Source organism: Rattus norvegicus, chromosome 13 (genome assembly GCF_036323735.1).
Source record: "Rattus norvegicus strain BN/NHsdMcwi chromosome 13, GRCr8, whole genome shotgun sequence".
In the NCBI taxonomy this organism is placed as follows: Eukaryota; Metazoa; Chordata; class Mammalia; order Rodentia; family Muridae; genus Rattus; species Rattus norvegicus.
This window is the reverse complement of record NC_086031.1, coordinates 52,611,106-52,637,147: the sequence shown is the minus strand read 5'-3', so window position 1 is coordinate 52,637,147 and position 26,042 is coordinate 52,611,106. Positions and strand designations below refer to the sequence as shown.

Genomic DNA, 26,042 nt, shown 5'->3' with positions numbered 1-26,042 from the left:
CAAATAAGAAGAATCACAAATGTTAGGCAATAATAGTATGCATGGCATTTTATTTTCCTCTTCTGGTTTCTAATGAAGTCTCTGGAAAATAGCAGATATTAGAGTTATGTTCACTATGTCAGAAGAGTTGTTCTCACTTGTGTGGTTTAGAGGTAGCAGTGTGCCCTAAAAAACAGAAAACAATGACGGATGACAGCATAAATATCACTGCACAGTAAAGTGGCGGACCTTCAGTGTTTTGCTCTTTTTGTCAGTTTAGGAGATACAGGACAGCATTAATATAAAATCTAAACCAATCCATTGCTTTAGGCAAGTAGTAAAGTGAGAATCAATAAGAGGAGTTTGCAATAATGATAAAAACCTTATTAATGGTGTTAACTATTGCAATTAGTACTGGCTTGTGTGGTAGATCATCTCCAATACCTCAAGGAATATCGGGACATAATTTGCTCTCTGGGGAGTTTATTGAGTCCATGCTGTGACTCTTCTAATTTCTCCATAGAGAATTGCCATTATAATGTTTCCCTGGATTATCTACTGCTCAGTGCATGTCCGTGCCTTCAAGTTGTAAAGCAAATTAGAGAAATTAATTTAATCGTATGAAATTATTATTTAAAAAGAGCCAGTGTCCTACGGAATACATTTTATTTCGGAAGTGAAAGATATCCCTGTGAAGGAAACACAGCTTAAGTAGGGAAGACCATTGTAATTACTGTAGTTAACAAGATTATTAAATGAGTGTTTCAGATCATCGAGACGTGCTTCAATGGGAGCTCGGAATATTTAACATGTTAAAAGATTCATTCACTTGAGAGTTTCATTTCCTAGTTGCCGAATATGATTTCGAACATGACTTTCTGAGATCTAAGAATTCTTTCAGAGGATAGTAGCCTCTGAGTAAATGTACACACACACACACACACACACACACACACACACACACACACACACGACACTCACAAACGCACACGCACCCACACACTGGGGGCAGAGGGAGAGGGAGTACAATTAATAAACTATAATAAAAATAATACTCTTAAGTGCTTCCTAATCAGGTTTCATCTTGCCCATTAAGCAAGGAGTTGTGGATGTTGCTTAGAAATAAAGTGATATTGAGAAGCACTTTATACAGGCATGGATGGGTTACTCGTGTTACTTATAGTTTCTTTCTTACAAAATGAGTGTTTGAAAATACTACCCGGCACGTGAGGTCTACAGTTTTCGAAGATTGACATTCAAACCATTGACATCACATCTTTAACAAGAAGTGGGAAACAGATCCAGGTGACTTGCTGTCTTAGTTTCTTTTCTGGTGCAATGGTAAAACACTCTGACACGAACAACTTAAGGGACAGAGGTAATTGTTTTGTTGCAGCCGGTTATGGCAGGAACTGGAAGGAGACCGGCACATGGCTCCCACAGTTAAGTTAAGCCATATCCTCTTGTTGATCTCCCGTTTGCCTTTTCATTCAATCCAGGGCCCAGCCCATGATGTGCTGCTGTTCACAGTCAGAGTGGGATGCCCCACCTCTGTTAACCCAATTAAGTTAAGCCCTTACAGGAACGCCCAAAGCAGGCATCCCCTAGACTTTTCTCACTGAGATCCCCTTCCCAGATGACTTCAGGTCCTGCAAGTTAGCAATTGAGATGAACAGGGGCTTAGAATGGAACCAGAAGCTAGGATTTGAGCTTAGGCCCTGCTACCAACTCCAGAACCTTTCCCCTTGAGTGAGTTCTGTGAAAACATGGTGGACTCCTGCGGTTAGCCAGGCTTTCCACAAGGTTGGTTTGAAGCACAGTGTTCAGTGTTTCTCTCATCACCCCAACAGGACCACCATTAACATCTTCATTAGTAGATAGGATGAAAGGAAATTTCTTGAACTCACTTATTATGGGGCTGTGGAAAGCAGATACTTACAATTCTTTTCCATGACAGGGCCCTGCAGTCAATGCTAGGCAGTGACTAGAACCTGCCTTAAATCGCTGCCATGCCCTGTGTGAGCGCTCGATGTTTTACATTCGCTCATAATTTCCTAGAACATTCTCTTAGTAAATATTCTCTTAGTAAATATTTTCTTCTTCCTAGCCTCCAGTGACAAACTAAGAACTTGACTTTGATCTTCACTTTTGAAAAATGAGTGTATAGTGAGGGAACCACCTATATATATACATATATATATATATATGTATATATATGTATATATAAAACCAAAAAGTCAACAATATCTAGACTAGTGGTTCTCAACTTTCCTAATGCCATGACTCTTTAATACAGTTCCTCATGTTGCAGTAAATCCCCACCATAAATTTATCCCGTTGCTACTTCACAATTGTAATTTGTTACTTATATACAGTAATGTAAATATGATATGCAAGATATCTGATGTGTGACCCCCCACCTCTAAAGGGGTCGTGGCCCACAGGTTGAGAACCAGTGACCTCGAGTTCAGCATCGGGCCTGAGTTTGCGCAGCTAATTCTTTACGGAACTGAATGGCCGCTGTCAGGCTGCTTTGGAGACACTAAAGCAGGACCCAGGAAATAAAGCTGCTTGGAAGAGCTGAGGGTCATTATTGTACAGAGGATAGCGATGGAATCAAGTTGCAGAGATGGCTGTGGTTTGCCACGCGTGAAGAAGTTAGTCAGAAGGTGTGGGACGGCAAGAGCAGCATCACAGGGAGGCCAGAGCTTAGGTGCAGCTGGCCGGTGGGGCCCGTGGCCGGGATGCCCAAGTGACTTTAAAAGACCTCGCCCATATAGGGTATCCTGTAGTTCTACCCCATCAAAGTTGAAGACCTTTGGAGTGGATGACTCTTGGATGCCATTTTCTATACCGTAGACAAGAGGGAGAGACTCCATTTTCCTCCTAAACCTAGAGCAGCAAAGTCAGTGAAAGCCATTTCACCTGGCTTCTAATCCCTGCTGGTTTAGTCTCATTGTTATCCCTAGTGCAATTTAGCATGGACACATGTACAGGATACATGCATGTGCATACTTACCTATTAGTTTAGCTTGTTGCGCTGGGTAGTTGAACATTGTTCAAGAAGGAGATAATGCCTAAAAATAGCCCTTTAGTGGGACTCACTTAATATCATTTTTTAAAGCAACAATATGATTTGATTGGCAGTGGCATTTAATTCATCAAAATGAAGCTTGGCACAGAGTAAATTGTCATGTGATCATAACCAGAGTGCAGTGCTAACCTGTCTGATGGTCTCCTAGAGGAGAGCGCATCCCACGAAAGCTTATTTTTATACAGTTGTAGCAAGGTAGTGAGACCCAAGGGTAGTTGGAGATGTGCAGCTATGTCCCTTCTCATGTCAGCTCTCCACATCTTCACTCCATGACAGGACATGGGAGCAGATGAGACAACCTGTCACTCACCCACACTGCCCTTTGAAGAAAGGCCATGGGGGGAGAAAGGTGCCGCAAATGGGCTGTGAAGTTTACATACACTGCCCACTGTTAAACAGATTACGTCTAATGAAGTGTCTAATGCTCAGGCCATATCAGCCTAATCCTTGGTGGCAGTTCATCCCTCAACTGCCAAAAAACACGGCCCTCTGGCCCTCTCTCGCCACTCTGGCCGCCAAGCACAGGGAGGTGCCCAGTCTTAATAAACCAAGACAGTGTGTGATCTGACATGCAAATGTAGGTCATTGCATATGTAAATGTGTGATTACAAACCTGCATGCCAAAACACATTAGTGAGACTTTGCTCTCAGCATGTGGTTGTCACACCGCCTTAGCAGCTCAGGCTAATATTTGTCAAGTTATTGTGCGGACAGAAGATAGGATTGCCAGTCAGATTTAACGTATATGGATTAGATGATGACGTTCCTCATAATGAAGCTGTGTTTTGCGGCTGAGATTGGCAAGATTACATCAAGAGAACGAATGGTTTCTGTGTGTCTGAAAGAGGGAACTGTGTTTCTTGGAGGCTGCAGACTATCCATGTGCACGCGCATGCACACATGTGCTGTGTGTGTGTGTGTGTGTGTGTGCACCTATGTATGCTGACATGGACATGCATGCACGTGCATACGTACACATTAGTGGGTCTTTAACATTCAGTTCATTAGGGGCTGCTCTATGACAGTGTCATGTTTACTGGAATTTAGCTCATACAGCAAGTACGTAGGGCGAAGAAGGTGGTAAAAGTCTTAGAAGAGTACCCTCGTCAGTAACTTAAAAATTTATATCAGGAAAAGAAATAACAATTAAAATACCCTTTTTTAATGAGGCTTTTTTGAAAGCTTAGCGGTTTTAAAAACATTGATATCCATTAAATATATCTAAAATTGATACTTTTACCTATTTCCATAGTGAACTATGTGCCGTGTTGTCCTAGATGACATTTGAAATCCAGGGATTACAATAAAAATTTATAACTGAGCTGTCTGACAATTGTCTAACTTTAATTTGTATATATTTTCTTACAGTAGACTTTTAAAGTTTTATTTTTTTTTTAACAATTTCAGTAAGGGTGAAATTGGACATAGATCTTAATTACTGGGCTGAGTTGCACAGTGTGGTTGGTGTCTCATTGTCAGGGACTTTTTTGGTGCTCAGGGCCGCATGGTATATTTGGGAACCAGGTCCTGCAGGTTTGTGTTGATAAGAACTACAATTGGTTGTCATGAAACCTGAATTAGAGAAGATATAACCCCTAATGTGTAGGGCCTGTTAAGGAGTTAGCACCACAGTGTTATGGTTGTAGTAGAAATCGCTATTTTTTTTTTATCATAACAATTTATCCTACTATCTTTGATAAAACGAATGTGTGAATTTTATGTTTTGAGTCATGCTATATGTTTTAAAACAATATTTTATTTAAGATATTTTTACTACAGTTTTAAACTTGTTTTGTATGTATGTGAGTGTTCTCGTGACAGTGTGCTTGCAGAGGTCAGAGGGCAGCCTGAGAATACCAGCTTTTTCTGTTCACCACATAGGTTCCTGGGATTAACCAGGAACCCAGTTAGTCTGTGGTGTTTTTAACCTAATGAGACATCACCTTAGCCCAAAAATTGTGTTTAAAAAAAGAAGGGTTGGGTTTTCAGTAAGAATAATGTATAGTTAGCAAATTATCTCCCACCTCATTTTGAGAAAGGTTTAATGTCATGGAATTCCACAGCAGAAATTTACAGTTTCCTTCAGTATAATAAATGAGATTCAATTAGCAAGATAGAGTGTACAAGGCTAGGAGTTACTGTACTGCTCATATATCAAGAGAGACTCTTGGAGAAGCCCAGGACATGGCATCATCAGCCTTACCCCAAGTTCATTTGACAGCCTAAGAGGTCGAGTTGGATATAATTTGTTTATGAAAGGGTGCCATCTTTGGAAGCATTAATATGTCTGAACTGTTCAGGTCACTAGAGGGTGACTAGGCAGAGTCACTGGAATGCTGCATTTTCCAGGCCTTAGCTCAGAGTTAGAGCAAGTACTAAGGTGTGAGAAGGGGGGAAGAATGTATTTACCAGTAATTTAGGACTCTTATAAACCCTCCAAATAGGAAGCTCTCTCACTGCCCCAAAGGGCATACGGTTACTAACAGACCATGGTGTGTTATATATAGGTAGAGTTATCAACAGCAGGCACATAGGAGCATTCTGTGACCATGGATATAAGCTGGAGAGATGGCAACATCTGAAGGCAGTGGGTGGTCCACTAAGGCTTACTTTCATTGTAACTAATTGTCCAGATTACTGACTGAGTCCCAGGGTTAGTTGTATTAGTGTTTATCACTGGTCAATCAACAAAAGAGGGACAGTAACAGTTACATTTTGTAAGTGGTGTTTTACTTAGGCCTCTTTCGCCACTGTGTATCTGCCTAATATCATGGTTGCCTCTCTCACCACAGTTTCGGCAAGCTGTTGGAGAGCAGAAACCATTTCTGATTATTCTGCTTTTGGGCTGATTAGCAGTAGTAGAAAAAAAGGTTAGAATGGGATTATTTTACTTCTAACCAAGAGGTTATTTGCAATTAATGACTGCTAGGAGAGGGGAAATCTGTTTTCTTCAGTGGAATGAGCCACATTCTAGGGCAAGCTCAGGAGTCCAACACAAAAACGGACTTCATGGTTATTTTGTGTGTGCTGCTGCTGTGGTCGTTATGGCTTGCTGGTGATTTTGTTTTGTTTTGTTTTTGGTTGGTTTTATGAGAATGAGAAAAGTAGAATATCATGTTGGTGAGTGTAAGGACAATCTGTGAGGACTGGAGGGAAAAGGGAAGGGTATGATCAAAATATTCTGTGTGTGGAAAAAACTTAAAGAGAATGTCCAATTAAAAAGAATGAAATGATTTCTTTCACAGAGATAATGAAATATAATAGTATAATGGTAAACTGCTTGCCATTATTAATTCATTTATTTATGAATTCAGCTAGCTCATTAGTTTTCCAGAAGCTAAAATAGTGTCAGGAGTTTAACAATGATTGCATGTATCAGTGGACAGATTGGAGTAGGTGAATACATGTATATATGTAGGACTGGGGGAACAGTGTCTATTTCAACTCAGACTCTTTAAGAGGATAAGGACCAGAGAATACAAGATGGGTTGAGTCTAACCTACACTTTGTGACCTAAAGCCAAGTTGCAGAAAATTCTTACCTAAAATTTCAAAATCCTTCTCCTCCTCTGTCATTCTCTTTCCTTGATTTATTGTGTGTGTGTGTTTTCAGCCTGTTTTTTGTTTTTATTGGGACAGGGTTTCTCTTTATAGCCTTGATTGTCCTAGAACTTACTTTGTAGCCCAGGCTGACCTCAAACTCAGAGATCTGCCTGCTTCTGCCTTTTGAGTGCTAAGATTAAAAGCCTATGACTTCAATACCTGGCTAGCCTTCCCCTTCTTAAATGCTATGTATATTTCATTTTATTACCTGCCTTCCACAACCACTCTGGTGTAAGACTCCCCAGGACTGAAGTTCTATCTTCAATTAATTGCCTTCCCTATTCTCAAGGAACTCAAATATTATTGGTGTGGGGCATTTGCAACTATACCGTAAGCAGTAAATTCCATGTATGTCATATCTTCATCTATTTATATCATATGTTTTTTTGTACATTGGATGACTGAAACCTTTTTGTATTATTTTTAATTGCAGAAGGCATTACGACCAGATATGGGCTATAATACTTTAGCCAACTTCCGAATAGAAAAGAAAATTGGACGTGGACAATTTAGTGAAGTTTATAGAGCATCCTGTCTCCTGGATGGAGTTCCAGTAGCTTTAAAAAAAGTGCAGGTAAGATGATGAATGTATCTTAAATGTATTTTAACTGTATGAATTCATGTGAAATTATGGTGTCTAAAAATTAGATGGAAAACAATTTCTGGAATGATTTGGGTCATGGAACTATGGTTTGAGAATCCTAAAAAAGAACATTGTATTTTAAAGGCTGATTTTGAAGGTAATATGGGGTAGAAATTAAGTTTTCCATATCATGTTTGCACAAGGCCCAGGCTAAATCTGTCTCCTCCTCATTATATATATATGTGGCTCTAATACACAGAAATTAATGAGTAGTTAAATCACTTTTTGCTTATCCCCAACTAACTCAACAAATAAATGAGACTCAGACTATGGTTATTTTATTTGGCTTGACAATTACTGGGGGTGTCATCACCCCTAATCTACTCCTCTAACTGCTGGCCTACCTATCTCCCCAGTGGCGTACCCCAGATACTTGCTGTTTCTCCTGGCCATATGCTCATGGTTCCTTTCCCCTCATGGTGGCTTCTTCCTCTCTCCCATTCTTCTCCTTTTCTTCTTGTCTCTCCTCCTCCAACCAGGTCACTCCGTAGCCAATTTTATTTAACCGATAGTTTTAAATCAAGCAACAACGTTTGCACAACTAAAGCTCGTAATCGTGAGAAGTGATTTGTAGACCTAGACCTCTGGGTATAGAGTTTACCATTAGTATACATAGCAATAGACCAAGCCTCAACACTACTGTCAGGCTTTAAAATGCTGACAACTATTCCCCCCATACCCAACAATGACTGGGGGTGGTGGCAGCTCTTAAGAGGGAGAGCCAAGTTGTCACTCACTAGATGTTGAAGTGGACTGTCTCAGCCGAAGCTCTGCATCTATTTGATATCCAAAGAAGTAACTGAATTCATGAAGTCAGTGAACAGCAGTCCAGCCACATGCCCTGTGACCGGAAGGGAACATGATGGTGGACCGTATTTACTTGGGGGAAGTGATGGAGAGGAGCTAAGATGATTCACCTGTGATTTTAAGTCTCTGTGCTGTATTAGTGTCTCAGAGTCAGTTTGGTTGGGCAGTTTTGTTCTTTTCAAACTGGTTGATCATTTTCCAGCTCCTCTTCTTTTTTTTTTTAATTAACTTGAGTATTTCTTATTTACATTTCAAGTGTTATTCCCTTTCCCGGTTTCCGGGCCAACATCCCCCTAGCCCCTCCCCCTCCCCTTCTTTATGGGTGTTCCCCTCTTCCCAATGCCGCCCTCCCCCCAACAATCACGTTCACTGGGGGTTCAGTCTTAGCAGGACCCAGGGCTTCCCCTTACACTGGTGATCTTACTAGGATATTCAATCCAGCTCCTCTTCAAAGCCTGGCCCTAACCCTAGTGTTCTAGTTCCACTGTACATGGGGATAATTATGAGGCACGCCCACTTTCCAGAGCCTTGTCATGTTTCGTTTGTCCTAATGGCGATCCTCAGCCTGGAAAGCACTTGGCTTTCTCCCTCTCACGTGATCCATAAGCTTGTCGTAGCCATTACGGAAACAAAGTTTTCATTCTTATTTCAAGATGGAAGGAAATGTTAGAGTTAGGCATAGATTGCTCAGAGGGGGAAAGCGCTTACCTAGCATGTGTGTACCAGTGTGTTTGATTCCCCTGCATTTCAAAAAAAAAAAAAAAATCACATTTTAGATGAAAGAACCATGTACCATGTGCTTAGATTGTAAACATCTGTTTATAATATCAGTATACCCAATCCTCAGCTTATGAAGTAAACTTTAAAATATTTTTTACTTGTGTCTTTTGCTCATTCTTCAAAAGTATGCATATTATAAAGTTAGTGCCTGCTGAGGTTGACTACAGTTATTTGCTGGTCAAATGCTTGCATGATACTGTGTGTTTTTACTAGTATGCGTATGCAAGGAATTTTTTTCCCATTTGTGCTTCAAAGTCAAAAAGGTGGTCCACAGAGCATGCTTGTGCACCACAAGTTAATTCTGGGTTGTTTTCCAAAGGCGGACTAGTTTATTTTTTCTTTTTTTGGAAGCATAAGGCTGAGGCAAGCGGGTAGATTTGGGTTTGAGATCAGCCTGGGTTAGATAAGTGAGAGCCGTCTAGAATAAAGATGTCTGTGTTTAGGAAACACATGACTCGGGGGAAGATTATCCCTCTACTAAAGACTTTAACTCTTATGAAAACTCTACTAAGGTTCCACTAGCTGTCTGACTACCCAGGGCAAAGCGTGCTTCACACCAACTGCGTGTTAAAGCCCGTGGCCTGGACGCCTGCTAAATGAGACTGCAGAATAGAGATGTCAGTTTGAGCTGTTGGAGTTGAAGCCAGACTATAAATGGGAGCGGTTGAAAACAGGAGGAGGAATTTGAGAAGGAGACCAATCAGGATTCTCTACAGATCCTTAGGTGGGGCCATCCGCACGTTTGTTCTCAAGATGCAGTCACAAGTTCCTCCCTCAGTACCTCATGGAGAGAAGACCTTACCATCGCCAAAGGTGCTGGAAGCCAAGGGGTAAAATTCAGAGTATTTCTTGGCTCCCTTCTTGGTTTCCTCTGACAGTAAGACTAGAAAAGGAACAGGGCTCTACCTCCATCCTGTGATTAGTTTTTAATTACAGAACCTTGTTATTAGAAATAGGAAGAAAGAAGGGGGCAGCGCTATTGGGAAGAAGTAAAAGCTTTTTAGATTTTTAGCATCTGAGCTCTATCTCTGTGCTTTGCTGGTTGTCGTTTGGAAGGTGGAGGATGACTCAGCCTGTATAGTTGCGTTTCTGTCCAGCTTCCAGTGTCTGATTCTGGCTGCCCCTGAGTTGCACTGTGTGCCTCGGGTGCTGTGTGTGTGTGTGTGTGTGTGTGTGTGTGTGTGTGTGCACTCTCGAGGGCATTGTGGGGGAGGGGGGGCTATCAGTTTGCCTTGTCTTTCCTCTTCTTTAATTGATTCTGTGCTGTCTCCCAGTTTAAGCATAACTTTGTACTGAAGAGGCAAATGATTCTGTAGGCCGTGCCCTGCTTCTCTGATTAGGGAATAGAGCGTCAAGGCTTTGTGAGAACTGTATTTGCATCCCAGACATGTTATTGAGTTCTATGATGGATTGCTCTTGTATTGAACGAGGAAAACCACTGTTCTCCATTTCAAAAAGTAATCTGCTCTCCTCACAACGAAAGAGCGTTGCTATCCAAGTGAGGCGCTGCTGTGAAGACTTCCCAACAAATATTCACAAAGTTCCTGAAGAACCAAATACTGGATTTTTCAGGCTACGTTACCAGTCTAGGAGTTGTATTACTGTTCTCAACTCTGTGAAAATCATTCCAGAACTCTTTGGATGTTTGGTGTGTGGATGCTAAAGTATGGCTTCTGTAATATCCTTGTTTGCAAACCTGTAATGGACTATTTATCATCTGTGCCCTGAGTTTAGCATTCGGGGTCTGTCCCATACCATTTCGTTCACTTACACTGGGCCGTGAGTACCAGTGTGCTGAGTTCTAGCTACTTCCCTACAGCTTTGCCTGTGTCTGCAAGTGGAAGGTCTGTCTGTGCTAAAGCTCCTCGCTTTTTCCAAATCGTAAAGAAATCTAGCAGCCTAGAGCGTGTGAGAACAGAAAACAATCTTTTAAAACCCCGTGTCCATTCCATTATGGTTCATTTTGAAAAAGTAAGGTGGTATCTTACCTGCCGCCACGAGTCTGACCTTCTATGTGCGATTCTTTTCTTCCCCGTCTCCGGTTCCTCCCTACGCAGCATCCCTTCCTCCTGATCGAACAGTTAATTTAACTCAATTCCTTGATTACTTCGTGTCATTGGCCAGTGTATAAGACTGAGACCAAAATATTTGTAATAGGATTTAATGAGATTCTCCTGGTCTAAAATCCTGACATAGGTCTCCATGGCAGCAGCCTAGAGGAAGGAGCATAAATAAGTATTCCTTGGAGTGTGAACGAGATAAAAGCACAAGAACTCAAGCATTTTGCAGACATTAGTTGGAAGACAGCATACCAGCCAATTAAGTGAGCTATAGCTTCTGCATTGGCGGCAGGTTTGGAGGGCAGCACACCCAACCTTTGTTCCGACCTTGTTCTTTGTGTGAGTCTGACCTGGTTCGCCTTCCCACCTCCTCACACCCTGTTTCCGTGTAAGGTGTTTCTCTCCTTGGGCGCAGCACAGCCATTTTCAGTATGGCTTGCTTTTCACATCATGGTCACTTCACAGCGAGCTCTGTATTGCAGCCATTACCAAGGGATAGGCTCCCTTCTCCCTGGTCTGTTAGTGCTCTTTTTTGTTTTGTTTTGTTCTTAAATGCATCTCCTCTTTTATCCATTCCTTGCCACCACTCTTGATCTTTCTGAAGCTAGGCTCATGGTGTCTGTACGTCCTTGACTGTCTTCCCGCCATGTTACCTGTTCTGTCTCCTAGTCTCAAAATCCCTAACTATTCTCATCTCTTTTATTTCCTCTGTCAAACCATACTTAGTCATTGACCTCCCCTATCAAGTACCACTCAATATTATACAGAGTTCTTAATTAAGATCTGTTTGACCAGTTTCCATAACTTAATTCGATCCTGGTCAGTTATTATTTTTTAAATAAGTTTTTTAAAAGATTTATTTATTTATTTATTTATTTATTTATTTATTATATATACAGTGTTCTACTAGCATGTATGTCCTGGTCAGTTATCTTTTTTTAAATAAAAATTTAAAAGATGTATTTATTTATTATGTGTAGGATGCTATGCCTGCATGTATGCGTACACACCAGAAGAGGGCATCAGATCCCACTATAGATGGTTGTGAGCCACCAGGTGTTCGCTGGGAATTGAACCCAGGACTCTACAAGAGCAGCCAGTGCTCTTACCCTCTGAGCCCTGTCTCCAGCCCCTGGTCAGTTATCTTAACACATTTTAAAATGGATGCTGTCCTGTCCAGTCTTTCTAATCTGCTTTCCCAGTTGTCTCCAGTCTTCAAGGCTTTGTTCACTTTTATTCATCTTTCCGGTTCCTCCTCCTATGGGGCTCAGGTTACTTCTTGGGAATTTGCAACTTTTCTTTGGAAGTATATTCCTTACAGCTCTAATGAATGTGTTCTAACCACAGGATTAGGAGCTCCTCGCATGAATGGGAGTACGGTTATGTTCCCTATTTACCCTTATGCATTTAGGCCAAGCAGCAGGTTTTATGATCATGGCTGTTTGCTTTCTCACTCAGATCTTCAGAGAAACTGTTACTCTAGTTCCCAGAAGCTTCTTTAAAACCCCGCTGGTCCTCACAGTTAAAATTTGCTGTTTCTACCCATTCTCACAGCTTTCCATGTACCTCTACACAGCCGCACACCTGTACACAGCCATGCACCTGACACAGCTGCACACCTGTACACAGCCACACACCTGTACACAGCCACACACCTGTACACAGCCACACACCTGTACACAGGTACACACCTCCACAGTTGCTTATCTCCATAAGACTGCATCCTAAAGAGTAACCCTATCCCCAAGTAAAGCTTGCTGTGTTTCTAGTTTCATGAAATATTTTCTCCAGTTTTGTAATTTAAAAGAAACCCTAGCCAGATGGTGATGGTGCACACTTTTATTCCCAGCATTCAGGAGGCAGAGGCAGAAGCAGGTAGAGTTCTGAGTTCAAGGCCAGCCTGGTCTAAAACATGAGTTCAGGATAGCCAGAATGGCACAGAGAAATCCTGTCTTGAAAAACAACAATGGCAACAACAAAACAAAACAACAAAAGAAACCCAAGAAGAGCTTACTGATGTACTGAAAGTCAGGCTACCCTGTCTGACAAGCCTGATAAATTAGAGGGCACCCACTGGAGACAGTTCTCTGTAGTTATGGAATAACTGTGGACACAACCAAGTGTCTAGGTTCACTCTATCACATGGCAGATTCTCTGGAATCCATGAGCAGGAAATGGAACCCTGCATCTTAACGCCCGGTCTGGACATGTTGGTAAGCATGAGGAGAGAAGAAGGTTGATGAACTAGAGTGGGAAGAGGGTACTAGAGAGCTTTCCAGCACTACGGGAGAGCTTGTCCCAGACTCACTGCTCAGTGCCTCCCAGCACGACAGAGCTCGCTGTAGAAAATTCTTATGGAGAAGGCAGATTGTGGCTCTCCTTCCCCAACTCCCAGTACCCAGTAAAGGTTGAGGGTTCTGCCTGGCCATTGGGTAGCTTGAAGCGGGGAGGGGGCTTCTCCTGACATTAGAGTTAATTGGGGCAAAACTTGGAGAACAGTTGAGGTGCAGTTAAGTGTGAGGGCTGAAGGAGAAGTGAGGATTTGTCATATGGAAGACAAGGCTACTCGGTGCAGGGACAAGCTACTCCATGAATTTATTCATGTCCTTCAAGGTAGGAGGGTCCAGGAGATGATTTGTATGTGGGACATTTAAAGGTATATGTGTATACATGTGTATATATTAGCTCAATATATAGAGTGTATACATATGTACACATGTATGTGAGTGAGTAAATATGCATCCTTACTACATCTTATGTGTGATTTCATAGTAGTTTTTGTATATGAACACACTGTAGCTGTCTTCAGACACACCAGAAGAGGGCATCGGATCCCATTACAGATGGTTGTGAGCCACCATGTGGTTGTTGGGAATTGAACTCAGGACCTCTGGAAGAGCAGTCGGTGCTCTTAACCGCTGAGCCATCTCTCCAGCCCCTCATAGTAGTTTTTAAGAAATGTTTCTATTAAGGTACACAGATGATTCTTTTTTGAAGATAAACTAATCATAACTTTGGATGAGTAATTTGGGTAAACTTTGAAGATGACAGATAAACTCTTTTCAAAACGATTCAGAGAATACCACGAATGTATCAGCTGTTACTTACTTGACCACAACTAACAACTTCGGCTTTAACCAAGAATAAAATAAGTTTTGAAGCCCCAAAAAACTTTGGATTAAAAATAAATGTCTCCTGAAGCCTTCCATATATGTGTGTGTTATGTAAAAATGTCTTTTCCTTTTTACAAAACCCCATATATTTTTCTATTTTCTGTCTTTCCTCGCTCATTAAAATGCCAGGCAGCTTTGAATCTGTGCTGGGAATGACTTATTCCAAAGATTCAGCCTTTACTTTTGTCTTGACATGTTGACTAAAGAAAGATAAGACGCACATTTCCAGTTAAATCCATTTGTAAATATATTTGGTTCAGAAAGTGTTGTCATATTAAATGTGCCAGGAATGAGTATTTTTCCCCAAGGTTTAAAGAACAATTTTTGATATTGTTGAAGAGTCAGTTAAAAATAAACTCTTCACAATTCTAAATTGGCTGAAACACAGTTTGGGCTAAATATTTATTATTTACATGTAGCCTGCCTACAGGTGTGTGTGTGCATGATTTTCAAAGGTTCTTATGCTTCTCGCTCTCTGACGTTTATTATTAAAATATTCTTCCAAGAGGCGCTGGTTATTCAGATTATTCCTGTGCCTCTTCGTTTGTGGGTTTTCACTTTTTTAACCATTGAGGCTGCCAATCTCCTTTCTCTTTCTCTTGGGCAGTTTCCCCCCAGGGATTCCGTGATTACCCAACGTACTGACTCTTCTAAGAAGGGTCAGTTATCGCACGGCCTGTGACCAACAGTTCTAAGAACACTATCAGCGTCCATCGTTAGGCAAGAATTAGTCATTTCTCTTGGTGTTCATCTGGAGATATAAAAATACGCCAGGGTCTAATGTAGCCCAGACTGGCTTAAAACTACAGTTGATGATTATTACCTCAAACCGAACAGTGTGTAAAGTTCCTCTTTTCTTCTGTGAGATTGACACTGGATACATTTTAATCAGGGTTACTTTGTTTTCATCCCTGACTGTGGTGTTCACTTATAGCCAGCCAACCTATACCTCCTCCACTTAACCTCATAGAGAGAGTGACTTAACAATAGGCAAGATCCTTCCACCCTCCACTCACTCACCTCTTTCCCCTCTGCCTTCTGCTCTTCCTAGCTTCTGTTTACAGCAAAAACTGTATGAGTCACTACAGTAGACGGAAGGGGCGGAGCTTCAAATATTTAGTCTACTAGGTTTGTGGACGTTATGCTTGTCTTAAATTTTTAATTAACATCCCCAATTTGAATTTTACTATGCTTTTAATTGGGACATAATTATAAATCTTTATAGCTTACATTGATAATTTACTACATGTGAGCAATATGTGGTTATCAGACCAGCATAATTTGTCATTTTGTTGGGGGGAGGGGAGGGGTTGGGGAGCCACAAACAGCTCTCTTTTAGTTCCTTCTTAAAATAAAATGTGTATGATCAGTTATTATATTGTCGTCTTTGTCCTACAGTCTGAGCTCTAGAACATTCAGAACCCACACCTGTTATGTGACTGTACCTTGTCAGCCATTACCTAGCCTCGAACCCTTCTTGACCTCTAGTGACTGCTGTTCTGATGTATATGGGAGGTGTTTAGTATCCTTTCCTAATTACAAACATTTGTTTCGCTCACTACTTCAGCTGACACATCTACCCAACTGAAGTAGTAGGACTTAATTCGAGTTGTTGACTAAAAATGTCACTCATTGAAATGGTGTTATATGAGTAAGGTTGTTTTTACACACTCGGGACCTTGAAATGTCTTATTTTTAAAGGTATAGGAACATCCTTTTGGTTATATGCTTTTGGGTTTTCCGTCCTGTTCTGCATCATAGCATCCCAAAGAGCCAGTCTCTTTTCTTGAAAATTTAATGCCGAGACATTAAATGTGTGTCTGACTGTTTATTTATATGTACCTGGACTTGGTATTTAACATAATAGAAATTTCCACCATGTCTTCAAAGATCAGTCACCACCCTTTTTGTTTTACAACCACCCTCTGGCGAGAATAAGGCTAGACCCATTAGAAGTGTCTGTACAGCAAAGTAGGGGTTTGGAGCTAGGGTGCCAGTGGAATAGTTACTGCGTGCCCCACTGGTGAGCCGTGTGACCCTTGTCAGTCTCTTAGGTTTTGCCAGCGTCTTTTTCTTCATCTACAGCATGGGAATACTCTCATCCTTGTGAGGCTTAGATGGGAATTAGATAGTCCGTGAAACACACTCAGTTTATGTCTACTGTTCAGTGTACACTGGTTATTAGTGCATTATCCTATTCATAATCACCTTCATCCGGGTTGTTCAAGCCAGTGCACACCCAGCTGTTGGCCTTTGGAGGAAAAGCATCTAAGGCTTTTGTTGTTTTGTGTTCACATAAGATAAAGTTCCTTTGGACCGTCACCGTAAATAAGTGTACATAAAGTTTTCATCTGTGTGAGTATGTGGATATATATATACACACACACTAATATATATATATATATATATACATATATATATATATATTTGTGTGTGTGTGTGTGTGTGTGTGTGTGTGTGTGTGTGTGTGTGTGTAGAGGGAAGGGAAAGATTGTTATAAAGAATTTACATGTTAGCCTAAAAAACATTTTACTAAATAATTCTAAACTTCACTTTTAGATATTTGATTTAATGGATGCCAAAGCACGTGCCGATTGTATCAAAGAAATAGATCTCCTTAAGGTAAATAATGATCTATGGGCTGTTTTTAAATATTTCTGAAGGTGTTGATAAAAATGACTTACCAAAATGCTACATTTCCAAGTAAAACAATTTTTAAGGCTTACTTGGTGACCTACTGGTTCAAAGGGACACTGCGTAAGTTAGAGTATGTGTGTTCAAGACTGCGATTTTGATTTATGATAAAACAATTAAATCAGAATATTATGTAGAGTCAACTCTTTCCAAACACTAGATACACGGGCCGAAAACACTGGAGAAGTTTTGTGTAGCACATTCCATCCCAACCTATGCTATGGCTCAGGTAGTATCAGTACATACTGCTGTCGTCTCAATATGTGTCATACCGAGAGCCTGGACTAACCCAGAGGCTTCATGTTGATAAACATTTCCTAGATTGTGTTTACAGAGTTAGACAAAGTGAACGGAGATCCTATGTCAGGAATTAACATTTTAGTTCCTTGTCCACCTGTGAGTGAGATGAGGTTCCAGTCATCTGGACAGTGTTTTGGTGGTGGAGGAGTTCCTTTACAGAATGGTTTATGCTGTATTGTTCATTTGTTTTCAGTCAAGTATGATGGCCCATACTTGTGATCCCAGTACTAGGGAGGCTAAGGTGGGCAGAACCCAGGCTTCTGGCCAGCCAGGGCCACAAAGCTTCTCTTTAAAGAAAAGGGAAACCTTGGTATTTTATGCAACTGTGTACATTCTTAAATGTATCAGTTTTTACCAAAGTATTTCAAAACTATGTTTTCTCACTCTTCCCATTTGAAGTAACTGCTCTAAGTACACAGGCACATACACTTGCACACATGCACACGTATTTACACTCAAGTACCCACACACTCGTACACACACACATTGCAGACAAACTCACATGTGTGCGCATGTGCATGCATACACACACACACACTCGCACAACTTTTTAACTAGAAATAGCATTAGTAGGGACATCATGGGGGAAAAAGCTTCCAAGTACAAAGAAAACCACATGTAATTGATGAGAATTTCTCTTTGAGAAGTCCTGTCTTGTGTTAACTTGTTCAGAGTTTGAACATAAGACTTGTAAATATGTATGGCTGGCTGCACATCTTTCTTCAAGGTGAGATTTTTTATTTTTCCTTAGGGATGATCTTAGTCAACTCACGTATATAGGTTCCATGTAGTTGTGCTCATATTTCTCGATGTAAAATCTATATTTAGACACTGGGTAGTAAATGTTAATTGTGGTCTAGAGCAGTCTAGCTGTAAAGGAACAGCTCTTGTGTAAAAGTAAGAGTATAAAATGATACTTTTACACTTTAATGTTTCTGTTTGATAGTCTCATTTTAAGGATATAATTTTGAGCAATTAGTAATTCAGTTCTACCATTTACTTAATGCCTTTATATGCCTACTACTCACAGCAGTACTTAAAAAGATCTTGAGTACACTATTATAGCTAATAAAATATTAAATATGAAAATAAAAGTTATTCATATCCGATTTTATTTTGAATAGCTATGTGTTTTAAAATTGACTATAAAAATAGGCTGTCGAGATATTTGTAATTTAAGAATGAGTAGCCATAGGTAAATTAAAATTATTGATTTCGACTTTTTTCCTTAGCAACTCAACCATCCAAATGTAATTAAATATTATGCATCATTCATTGAAGATAATGAGCTGAACATAGTTTTGGAGTTAGCAGATGCTGGTGACCTCTCCAGAATGATAAAGGTAAGTCTGTTCATTCATTTGTTTTTTTCTGACAGAGTTGCCTATGAAATAGGTAGCCATGGTAGCTACTTTAAAGGTGATCACGATGCTAATGGCTATAAAGTTGCCCTACATAGCAGAGTTAACTCTAGCTAGCTTACATTTCTAAATGCACCCACATCACTTTGGAAATGGGCTTGGAGACTTACTTGTTTTCTGAAGTTAGAAGTTTTCAGCTTCTTACTCTGAGCATAGATAGTATCCTTGGTCCTCTGTCATTGGACCTCAGGGGAAGAAGGGAGGAAAGAAATCCAAGGCTGGAGTCATGGTATAGTTGTTGAAAGATTTGCCATATAGGGGTGAGGAGCTGAGATCAGGACTCCCAAGCCCATGTAAAAAGTTGGGTACCACTGGGCATGGAGACAGTGATTCCTGGAACTCACTGACTAGCCTGAGAGCTGAATAGTTGACCTCTAGGTTCAGTGAGAGACCCTGACTCGAAAAGAAAGAGAATGATTGCAGAAGGCATCAGCCTCTGGCTTCTACACATACATGCACACCCATGCTCAAGTTTCTGCACAAATACACATTCCACGTGCGTGTGCACACACGTGCACACACCCATTGATACATATGGAAAGGAAAGGAAACCCAAGAGCAGCCTGAGCTCTTTCAGAGAGGACTCATCAGAGAAGAATTTGGATCTCTGACTAAAGAGCTACTTAGCGTTCTTTAGAAGTGTATTAATTGGGTCTGTGTTCATTTGCAGCAATGGAAAGCACTGAATAAGAGGAAGTTAACCTGCTTGTCCTTGCCAACATTTACTACCTCTCCCTACCACTTTCCCCAAACTATAATTCACAGGGACACTGTAGTGATTAAAACCATTTATCCAGCTGTTAGAATCCTGTTTCACATTCAGTCTCAGTCCCTTAACCAGAATGTGGTCTCAGGGACACATTTACAAGACAGCTCCAATATATAGTCTATATCCCACTGGCTGTGCCCAGCTAAGTCTTTGTTGCCGAGGAAGACAAACTGGCCAGTATGGAACCAAACCAAACCAAGCAAAGGAGCAAAACAAAGCTAGTTAGAGCCTTCTGTCACCTCCATTTTGACAGAGACTTAATTAAGGCTCGAAGAGGAGTGACAGCATGGCAGAGGGAAAGAGGTTAGGAGTTAGGGATTGGGGTTGCCCTGGGTGGAGACTTCTACCACAGCAAGGATCTAGATGGACCTGAGATTGTGATTTCCTGGTAGGGTGCGTTTCAACTTCTGAGTGGTCTGGGTATTCGCAGCTTGTGCATTGAGTCCTTCTTTGAGCAGGTAGAGTCTGGGAAATGACTAATAATCTGTTGCTAGTTTTTTGGAAGGAGAGTTCCAAACATGTTCCTTTAGCCCTCCAGAGGATCTTGGGAAGTAAAGGTAACACTCTAGAAACATAAGTACCATTGCTGTAAATAGCAGACCTGGTGTTTTTAGAGAGGTCTATTAGGTACAGTAGTCCTCCATGAGGTTTCCTTTACTGGTACTCATCCCCCACCCCCAACCCCCACCCCAGCACCCACCACAAAGCTGAAGACCAAACCCAGGGCCTTGTGCTTGCTAATCCCCAACCCCTTTTAATTTTTTTATTAGATATATTTCTTTACTTACATTTCAAATGTTATTCCCCTTCCCGGTTTCCTGTCCATAAGCCCCCATCCCCTTCCCACTCTTAAAGAGTCTTTGAACATCAGGTGCAAGTACTAGACCATCTACTCCGCCAAAGGGCTTTACCGCTCCATCTCATCACTGTTTTTTTCTGAGCAAGGTGCTTGGTAATTAAGAACTTAACTCCTGAGAGGGGCTTCAGGATCAGCCTCTGTAACTTGTGTAACTCTTACAGTCCCCTTAACCCGTAAGATGAGCACGGTTGGCCAGTTTTCTAGTTATAACAGCACCATATAAAACGAAGTAAAATTCAATTCCCAGCACAGGGAAATAAAAGTTAAGGTAATGTCATTATGTTATGGGAGCTGGCCCAGCACTAAAGTTGAAGTGAATCACTTCCAACCGGTTATCTGATTTTCTGTTTCAGGGATTTTTCACCACTTACTTATGCTGCCAGCTGCCAAAGGCTTTCTTTACAAGTTAAAGAGCAATAAAACTTTATAGTCATAGCTTTAAGAAAAAATCAGGATGTGTTCTATGTCCACTTGTGTGGACCACCTAGCTGTCTAAAGGAAAGCTGTCTTTATAAAGGACTGAAACTCATATAAAACTGTTTGAACTTTAAGGTGTGAGGTTTTTTAATTTATTTTTTATTTGTTTTAATTACTTACCTGGCGGTGCAATGGGAAAGAGGGTAAGTCTTTGTTCAGAACAACGGGATTCTGTGTGGAATGGGTAGTACTTCTGTAGACAGATGGGTACAGCCTTGCAGTGTCCTCTTGAGGCTTCTGACCAGTTTGCGGATGTGTATGATGTAGCCGGCTGTTTAGAGGGGATCAATCAAATCATCATAAGGTTTGAGCATGACGACTTTATGTTCTTTATGTCCAACCGTAGAGCTTCTGTCCCTCTGTTGTGTGTGTCAGTGTAGGATTTGGATGGTGCTTGCTTGCCTTGTAGGTTCTGGCAGTGTTTATCTAGTCTAGATATAAAGCCTTCTTGGTGAGAGTTCCTAGGTCCTTTTAGATCTCTAGATCTAAAACATGAAAGGCATATTGTCAAATATCTTTGGCATAAGAGCTGTAACAGATTTTGAATAACTGGTGGATCACTTTGGATCCCGGATATTGTGTGTGTGTGTGTGTGTTGTTGTTGTTGTTCTTGGGTCCTGGGTATAGTGTATATGTGTCGTGGTTATTTTGTTTTCTTTTCCAGTATATTATTTGAGACTTGACCAAATTGCTATGTTGTTTTTAGGGAATGGCTATCTTATCTGAATTGAAGGTGTCTTTTTTTGAGTAGAATTTTATTATGGATCAATGAGATTCAACAGCACACACAGTTATGTGTGCCCCCCCTCCCCCATGCTTTGTTTTGTGATTATCTCCTGTCTTAAATACAAAAGGCTGGCCTGTCTTGGATTTGTTTTCTCTACTTTGCATTCATTAACATTTTCCAGAGGTAATCATCAAGTCTATGTGCATAAAACCTTCCCCATGTTGTTTTCTGTCTGGACACAGATTTAGTTCAAAGACACATGTATGACAACATGTATATCCACATTCACAGGCAACTAACAGTTTAATTATTGTTACTTTCTTAGAGAAGAAGAGAAAGCTCAAGCATGAAGTCTGGTATAGAATGTTACAACTTTATACCTGTCTGGCTCCGTTGTCCTGTGTACATTTGTGTGATACTGCTGAGAAGCAGGATATACACATTTTAAGTCATAAAGACTGCCACCTTACTCCCCTGAATAGTTTATGCCATTTTATAGCCTTTTTTTTTTTTGAAGCAAAAATCCACCTCCATTTTTTCTTGGTCATTAGCACATGCCAGGGATATGGCTAACACCTTTTTAGAACTCAGCACGTACCACAAAATATGTACATTTCAACCGATACTCATAGAGAATTATGTGGCTTCTGTTGCAATAGCGCATATAAAGGAGGCATGGTTTTCGTCAGGACAGCTGATGTGAGATTGGAAAACATCGATGGCAATAGAAGGCTTCTAGGTGGGTGCTGTATGGCTTCACTAACTCTTGAGTGATTGAGTCTAAACTACCACATATGTAAATTGTTTTATAATACCTGTCTTCTAATGTTATTATGCGAGTGAACTCTCTCTCTCTCTCTCTCTCTCTCTCTCTCTCTCTCTCTCTTTCTCTCTCTCTTTCTCTCTCTTTCTCTCTTTCTCTTCCTCTCTCTTTCTCTCTCTCTTTCTCTCTCTCTCTCTCTCTCTCTCTCTCTCTCTCACACACACACACGCACACGCACACACACAGAATACGTGCACACACAGTATCTGGGCCTATTTGAATTTTGGTGCTCCATACATACCCAATCCTTTTTTTTAAATCCCTTTAAGATTCTACCTAACCCAGCTTTTCGTAATCCAGAGTCTGCCTTCCCATGTCCAAGTGACTAGAGTCCTCATGTGTTCCCACTGGCCTGCTCCGACTACCTGTGTCTGGCACTGTGCTCTCCTTCTGCTCTCCTGCTAACTTACTGTTCCACAGGAGCCATAGTTACCTGTCCCTCTGCCTGGGTCTCTATCCTTTCACCGCTTTCTCAGCTTAGCTCTTACCATTTCCAGTCAAGCTGGAACCATCGAGCATCTTCTGGGTTTCATCTGTTACCATGTAAACGTCTTTGTTTCCGTATTCATTTACATGTCTGTATACACATACAGACATATACACATATTCCTTATTAATTCACCCATTCAAGAAGTTTGTTTTCTGGTGGGGAAGGCAAAGGAAATGGTAAGTAAGTCAAGTCTATGATGGTGATTAGTAAGTACAATGCAGAAAAGCAGAGAGGCAAAAGGTAGGAGTTAGGGGGATGGATGCCACTATCCATTTGGCATGACCTGAGAGGGTCACAGTGAACAGCTAGCTGTTCTAGCCTCACCTCTGCTTGCTTTTCCAGTAAGCCACTGCATCCAGCTATCGTTCTTGATCACCCAGTAGCATTTGGATCTGCTTTACGGTTGCCTTTGAAGTATTCCTTGGCTCTCCGTGTGCTAAATGGTTTTGTTGACTGCTAACCTCTTGTTTACTGAGCCAGTCTCTTACCCTTGCCTTTGGTGGTGGTGTTACTTGTTGGTTGGTTGGTTGGTTGAGGTAAGGCCTCATATAGCAGGCTGGTCTCAAACTCACTATGTAGCAGAGTCTGATCTTGAACTCTTGGTCTCCTTGCTTCCTCCCTAGTGCTGAGATTATACCTGTTAGCCTCATACCCAGCCAGCCTATACTCCTGCCGTTTTAAGTTGAAAACAGGCCTTTGATTTTTACTCACTGATGATCACATCATTGGTGCTTCTCTTGGGCCTGTAAACAGATTCCTGATCCTCCATAGACTGCCCCTGTGTTTCTAAGCAGACACTCAGCATGGGAGCATACCAGAGACCAGGGCTCTTCTCTGACAGTCCATTCTCTCAGAGCTATTTCAGTTTGTCACAGAGTCTGAACTTTTTTTTTTTTATTCCATGTTTTTCTGATTTCTCTTCCTGTTTAGGTCCATTGCCCCTTTTCTTTCTAGAGTTTGAAATTAGCCATGTCTTTTCCATAGATTGAGAGCTTTCTAATTTACCCCTTCTCCTCCAGGATCCATTTTATAAATCTATTTCTCAATCAGTCTTTAGGGGTCAGGAAAGAATAAGAAAACCTTCTGTTTTCAATCAGATCCTTCAAGGCTTTCCTAATGAGGGTGAATGTTGAATAGGTTGGCAGGCTGTGTGCTTAGGGAGATGAACTTTCCGAGGGAAGAATCCCAGTCTGCATGGTCTGATCTAGGGTGGTCACTTAATCAATGTCTACGGTAGAATAGAGCTTCTGCATTCCCCATGTTCTCTGCACAAGGATTGTCCATTCCTTGACCTTCTCTTAGTTTTTTGTCCTTAGTGTCATCTGTGCATTTCTTTCTGCTGTGGACGCCCTTCTTCATTCCTGATCAAGTTTCTGTCTCTCTATCCTTGAGCTCTTCACTTACATACCAGTTCCTCAAGACTTTCCCTTTGACCTCAAAGTACTTCTGTGTTAAATGTCTTTGGACACACACATCTATTTTCCTGGTCCCATGCTTCCCCAACATGGAGTAATGCGATCCCGTTGTGATTCTTTTATTGGTATTGCCTGAGACTTGATGCTGTCTTGAGCAGAGACTGAATCCTCTTTCTTCACTGGGCTGTCCTCTGGTAGGTGCCTGGGTGACAGCAGGAGTTCCACATTGCACACAACAATTGGTTCTATTACCCTGGCCGCCGTTCTCTGTTCCCGGGGCTAGTACTTGACATGTGCGGTAGTTTCCTAGGACTCTGTACCTGGGTCTCATCCAGACTTGCTTCATTACTGAGGGATGGGCTGAGTGAGAGAAGAGCCTTCTGATGCAGCAGTTAGAGAAGTAGGTATGGGTGGAGATCCTCAAATTCTGAAGATGATTTCTAAACAGCCTGATGTCATAACCATTGTACAAGGATACCCACATAGGAGCTTCTTTTGTGAAAGCACATGATAGTGGCCTAACGCTCCACAAAGGGAAACAGGGGAGGCTAGCATTGTGTGCCGAGCAGTGCTGGAAATCACCACACAGCTCCACAACGTGCTTTCCCTCTCTCAAGTCTTCAGCCTAATTGGGTTAGAAATGGATGTATAGCTCCTGGTCTTTATTCCAGAGATGAACCTCTGGATAGCGTCACATCAAAGATTCTTACAAGTAAATAATTAATTGGTTTAGAGAAGACTGACAAATATAATTAAGCAATTCATAGTTGAAATATTCAGTCTTTCTCTAATTAGTGACAGAGGAGTACCTGAGGCTGTGGTCAGATGAAATACTTCCCAGATGAGTTTGAGGATAAAAGGAAGTCTGGGGTGGGTTTTTTTTTTTTATCATAGATTTTTTCATTAACAATAATCACAACTCAAAATAGTTTTAGAAAAGAGTTTGAGTTCAGTTAAGTCACAGTAGTTTGGATGGAAAGGAACTCTAGTGTGCTTCATTGTAGTGTTTGTTTCAGTGTTGAAATCTCAGAATGTAAGAGTTTTGTTTATGTCCTCTTGTCAATGGTATCACTACAGTACATTTTAAATTTACATAGGTACTTTTCCAACATATACCTCATTAAACTGTTCTAAGTACAAGTAATAATTTATAATGCGTATTTGAAAGACAGTTGATGCAATAGGAAAATGTAAGTGTGTATATTTATGTGTTTTAAGCCTATGTTGTGTTAGCCTATCAGCACAACAAAATATAGCCTTATGTAATTAATCTCTTCAGGGGCAGCTCAGAAGTCTGCCTACTAACAACTCTCTTCCGACAACACCATGATTAAGAATGAGATGCGTACTGGTTTAAGAAAATGTTTTCAGCAAAATACGCAGTACGCATAATTCAAATGAATTAATCTCTTTTAAGACTGGAGTATGTCATTGTTCCAGCTAATTAATGAAGGCTCTTTTCATATTTCTAATGCATTTAGACACAGATTGTATTCTTGGACCATTCACCTTGTATTTCTATTGTTTCTGTTTCTTTGTCTTTCCTTTGGCATGTGTGTGTCTTGTATACTCCCTGTGAGGGAATTTTCTTCCTTGTAGCTATATGATTAAAGTCACTGCTGTTGACGAGCAGCCATACTCAGTTGGATAGGTCCTTGCGGTTTTCTGCCACATAACCTTTTCAAAGGCTAGGCCAGGAGAAAAGTCTTTCTGGTTGTGAGTCTCTTTGACTTCTTGTAAGGGCTCAGCGGACTATGTGAGGCCAGCCCAGGATAATGGCCCTCTGGCTTAACTCAGAGTCAACTGGTTTGGAAGCTTAATTACATCTCCACTAAGTAATTCTGTCATATAATAACATATAATCTGGGAACAATATTTCTTTTAATTTATTCATTCATTTAAAACTGATTAAAGTAATAGTTTTATTTA

At 40.9% G+C, this 26,042-nt stretch overlaps 1 protein-coding gene and 1 long non-coding RNA gene across 6 annotated transcripts in view; one reads left to right on the top strand and one right to left on the bottom strand.

Annotated features, from left to right (window-relative positions):
- The window catches only part of Nek7 (NIMA-related kinase 7), a 127,140-nt gene that overhangs the window by 63,722 nt on the left and 37,376 nt on the right, over positions 1-26,042 (top strand). For 3 of the 4 annotated variants that reach the window (NM_001108346.3, XM_063272470.1, XM_063272469.1), the window contains 3 exons: positions 7,109-7,249; positions 16,698-16,760; positions 18,365-18,475. In NM_001108346.3, coding sequence (NP_001101816.1) covers positions 7,109-7,249; positions 16,698-16,760; positions 18,365-18,475 — 315 coding nt within the window. Of the gene's footprint in view, positions 1-7,108; positions 7,250-9,423; positions 9,736-16,697; positions 16,761-18,364; positions 18,476-26,042 lie in introns of those variants that run through there. The other variant, XM_063272471.1, reaches the window with a different exon arrangement.
- LOC120096259 (uncharacterized) lies at positions 7,246-15,154 on the bottom strand. 2 transcript variants are annotated; one of them, XR_005492490.2, is made up of 4 exons: positions 14,962-15,154; positions 10,894-11,118; positions 8,834-8,865; positions 7,246-8,159 (listed from the first exon to the last, which is right to left on the bottom strand). It is a non-coding gene; the product is annotated as an uncharacterized LOC120096259 (long non-coding RNA). The 2 variants fall into 2 exon arrangements; XR_010057017.1 differs by lacking the exon at positions 7,246-8,159 and having other exon boundaries at positions 8,498-11,118.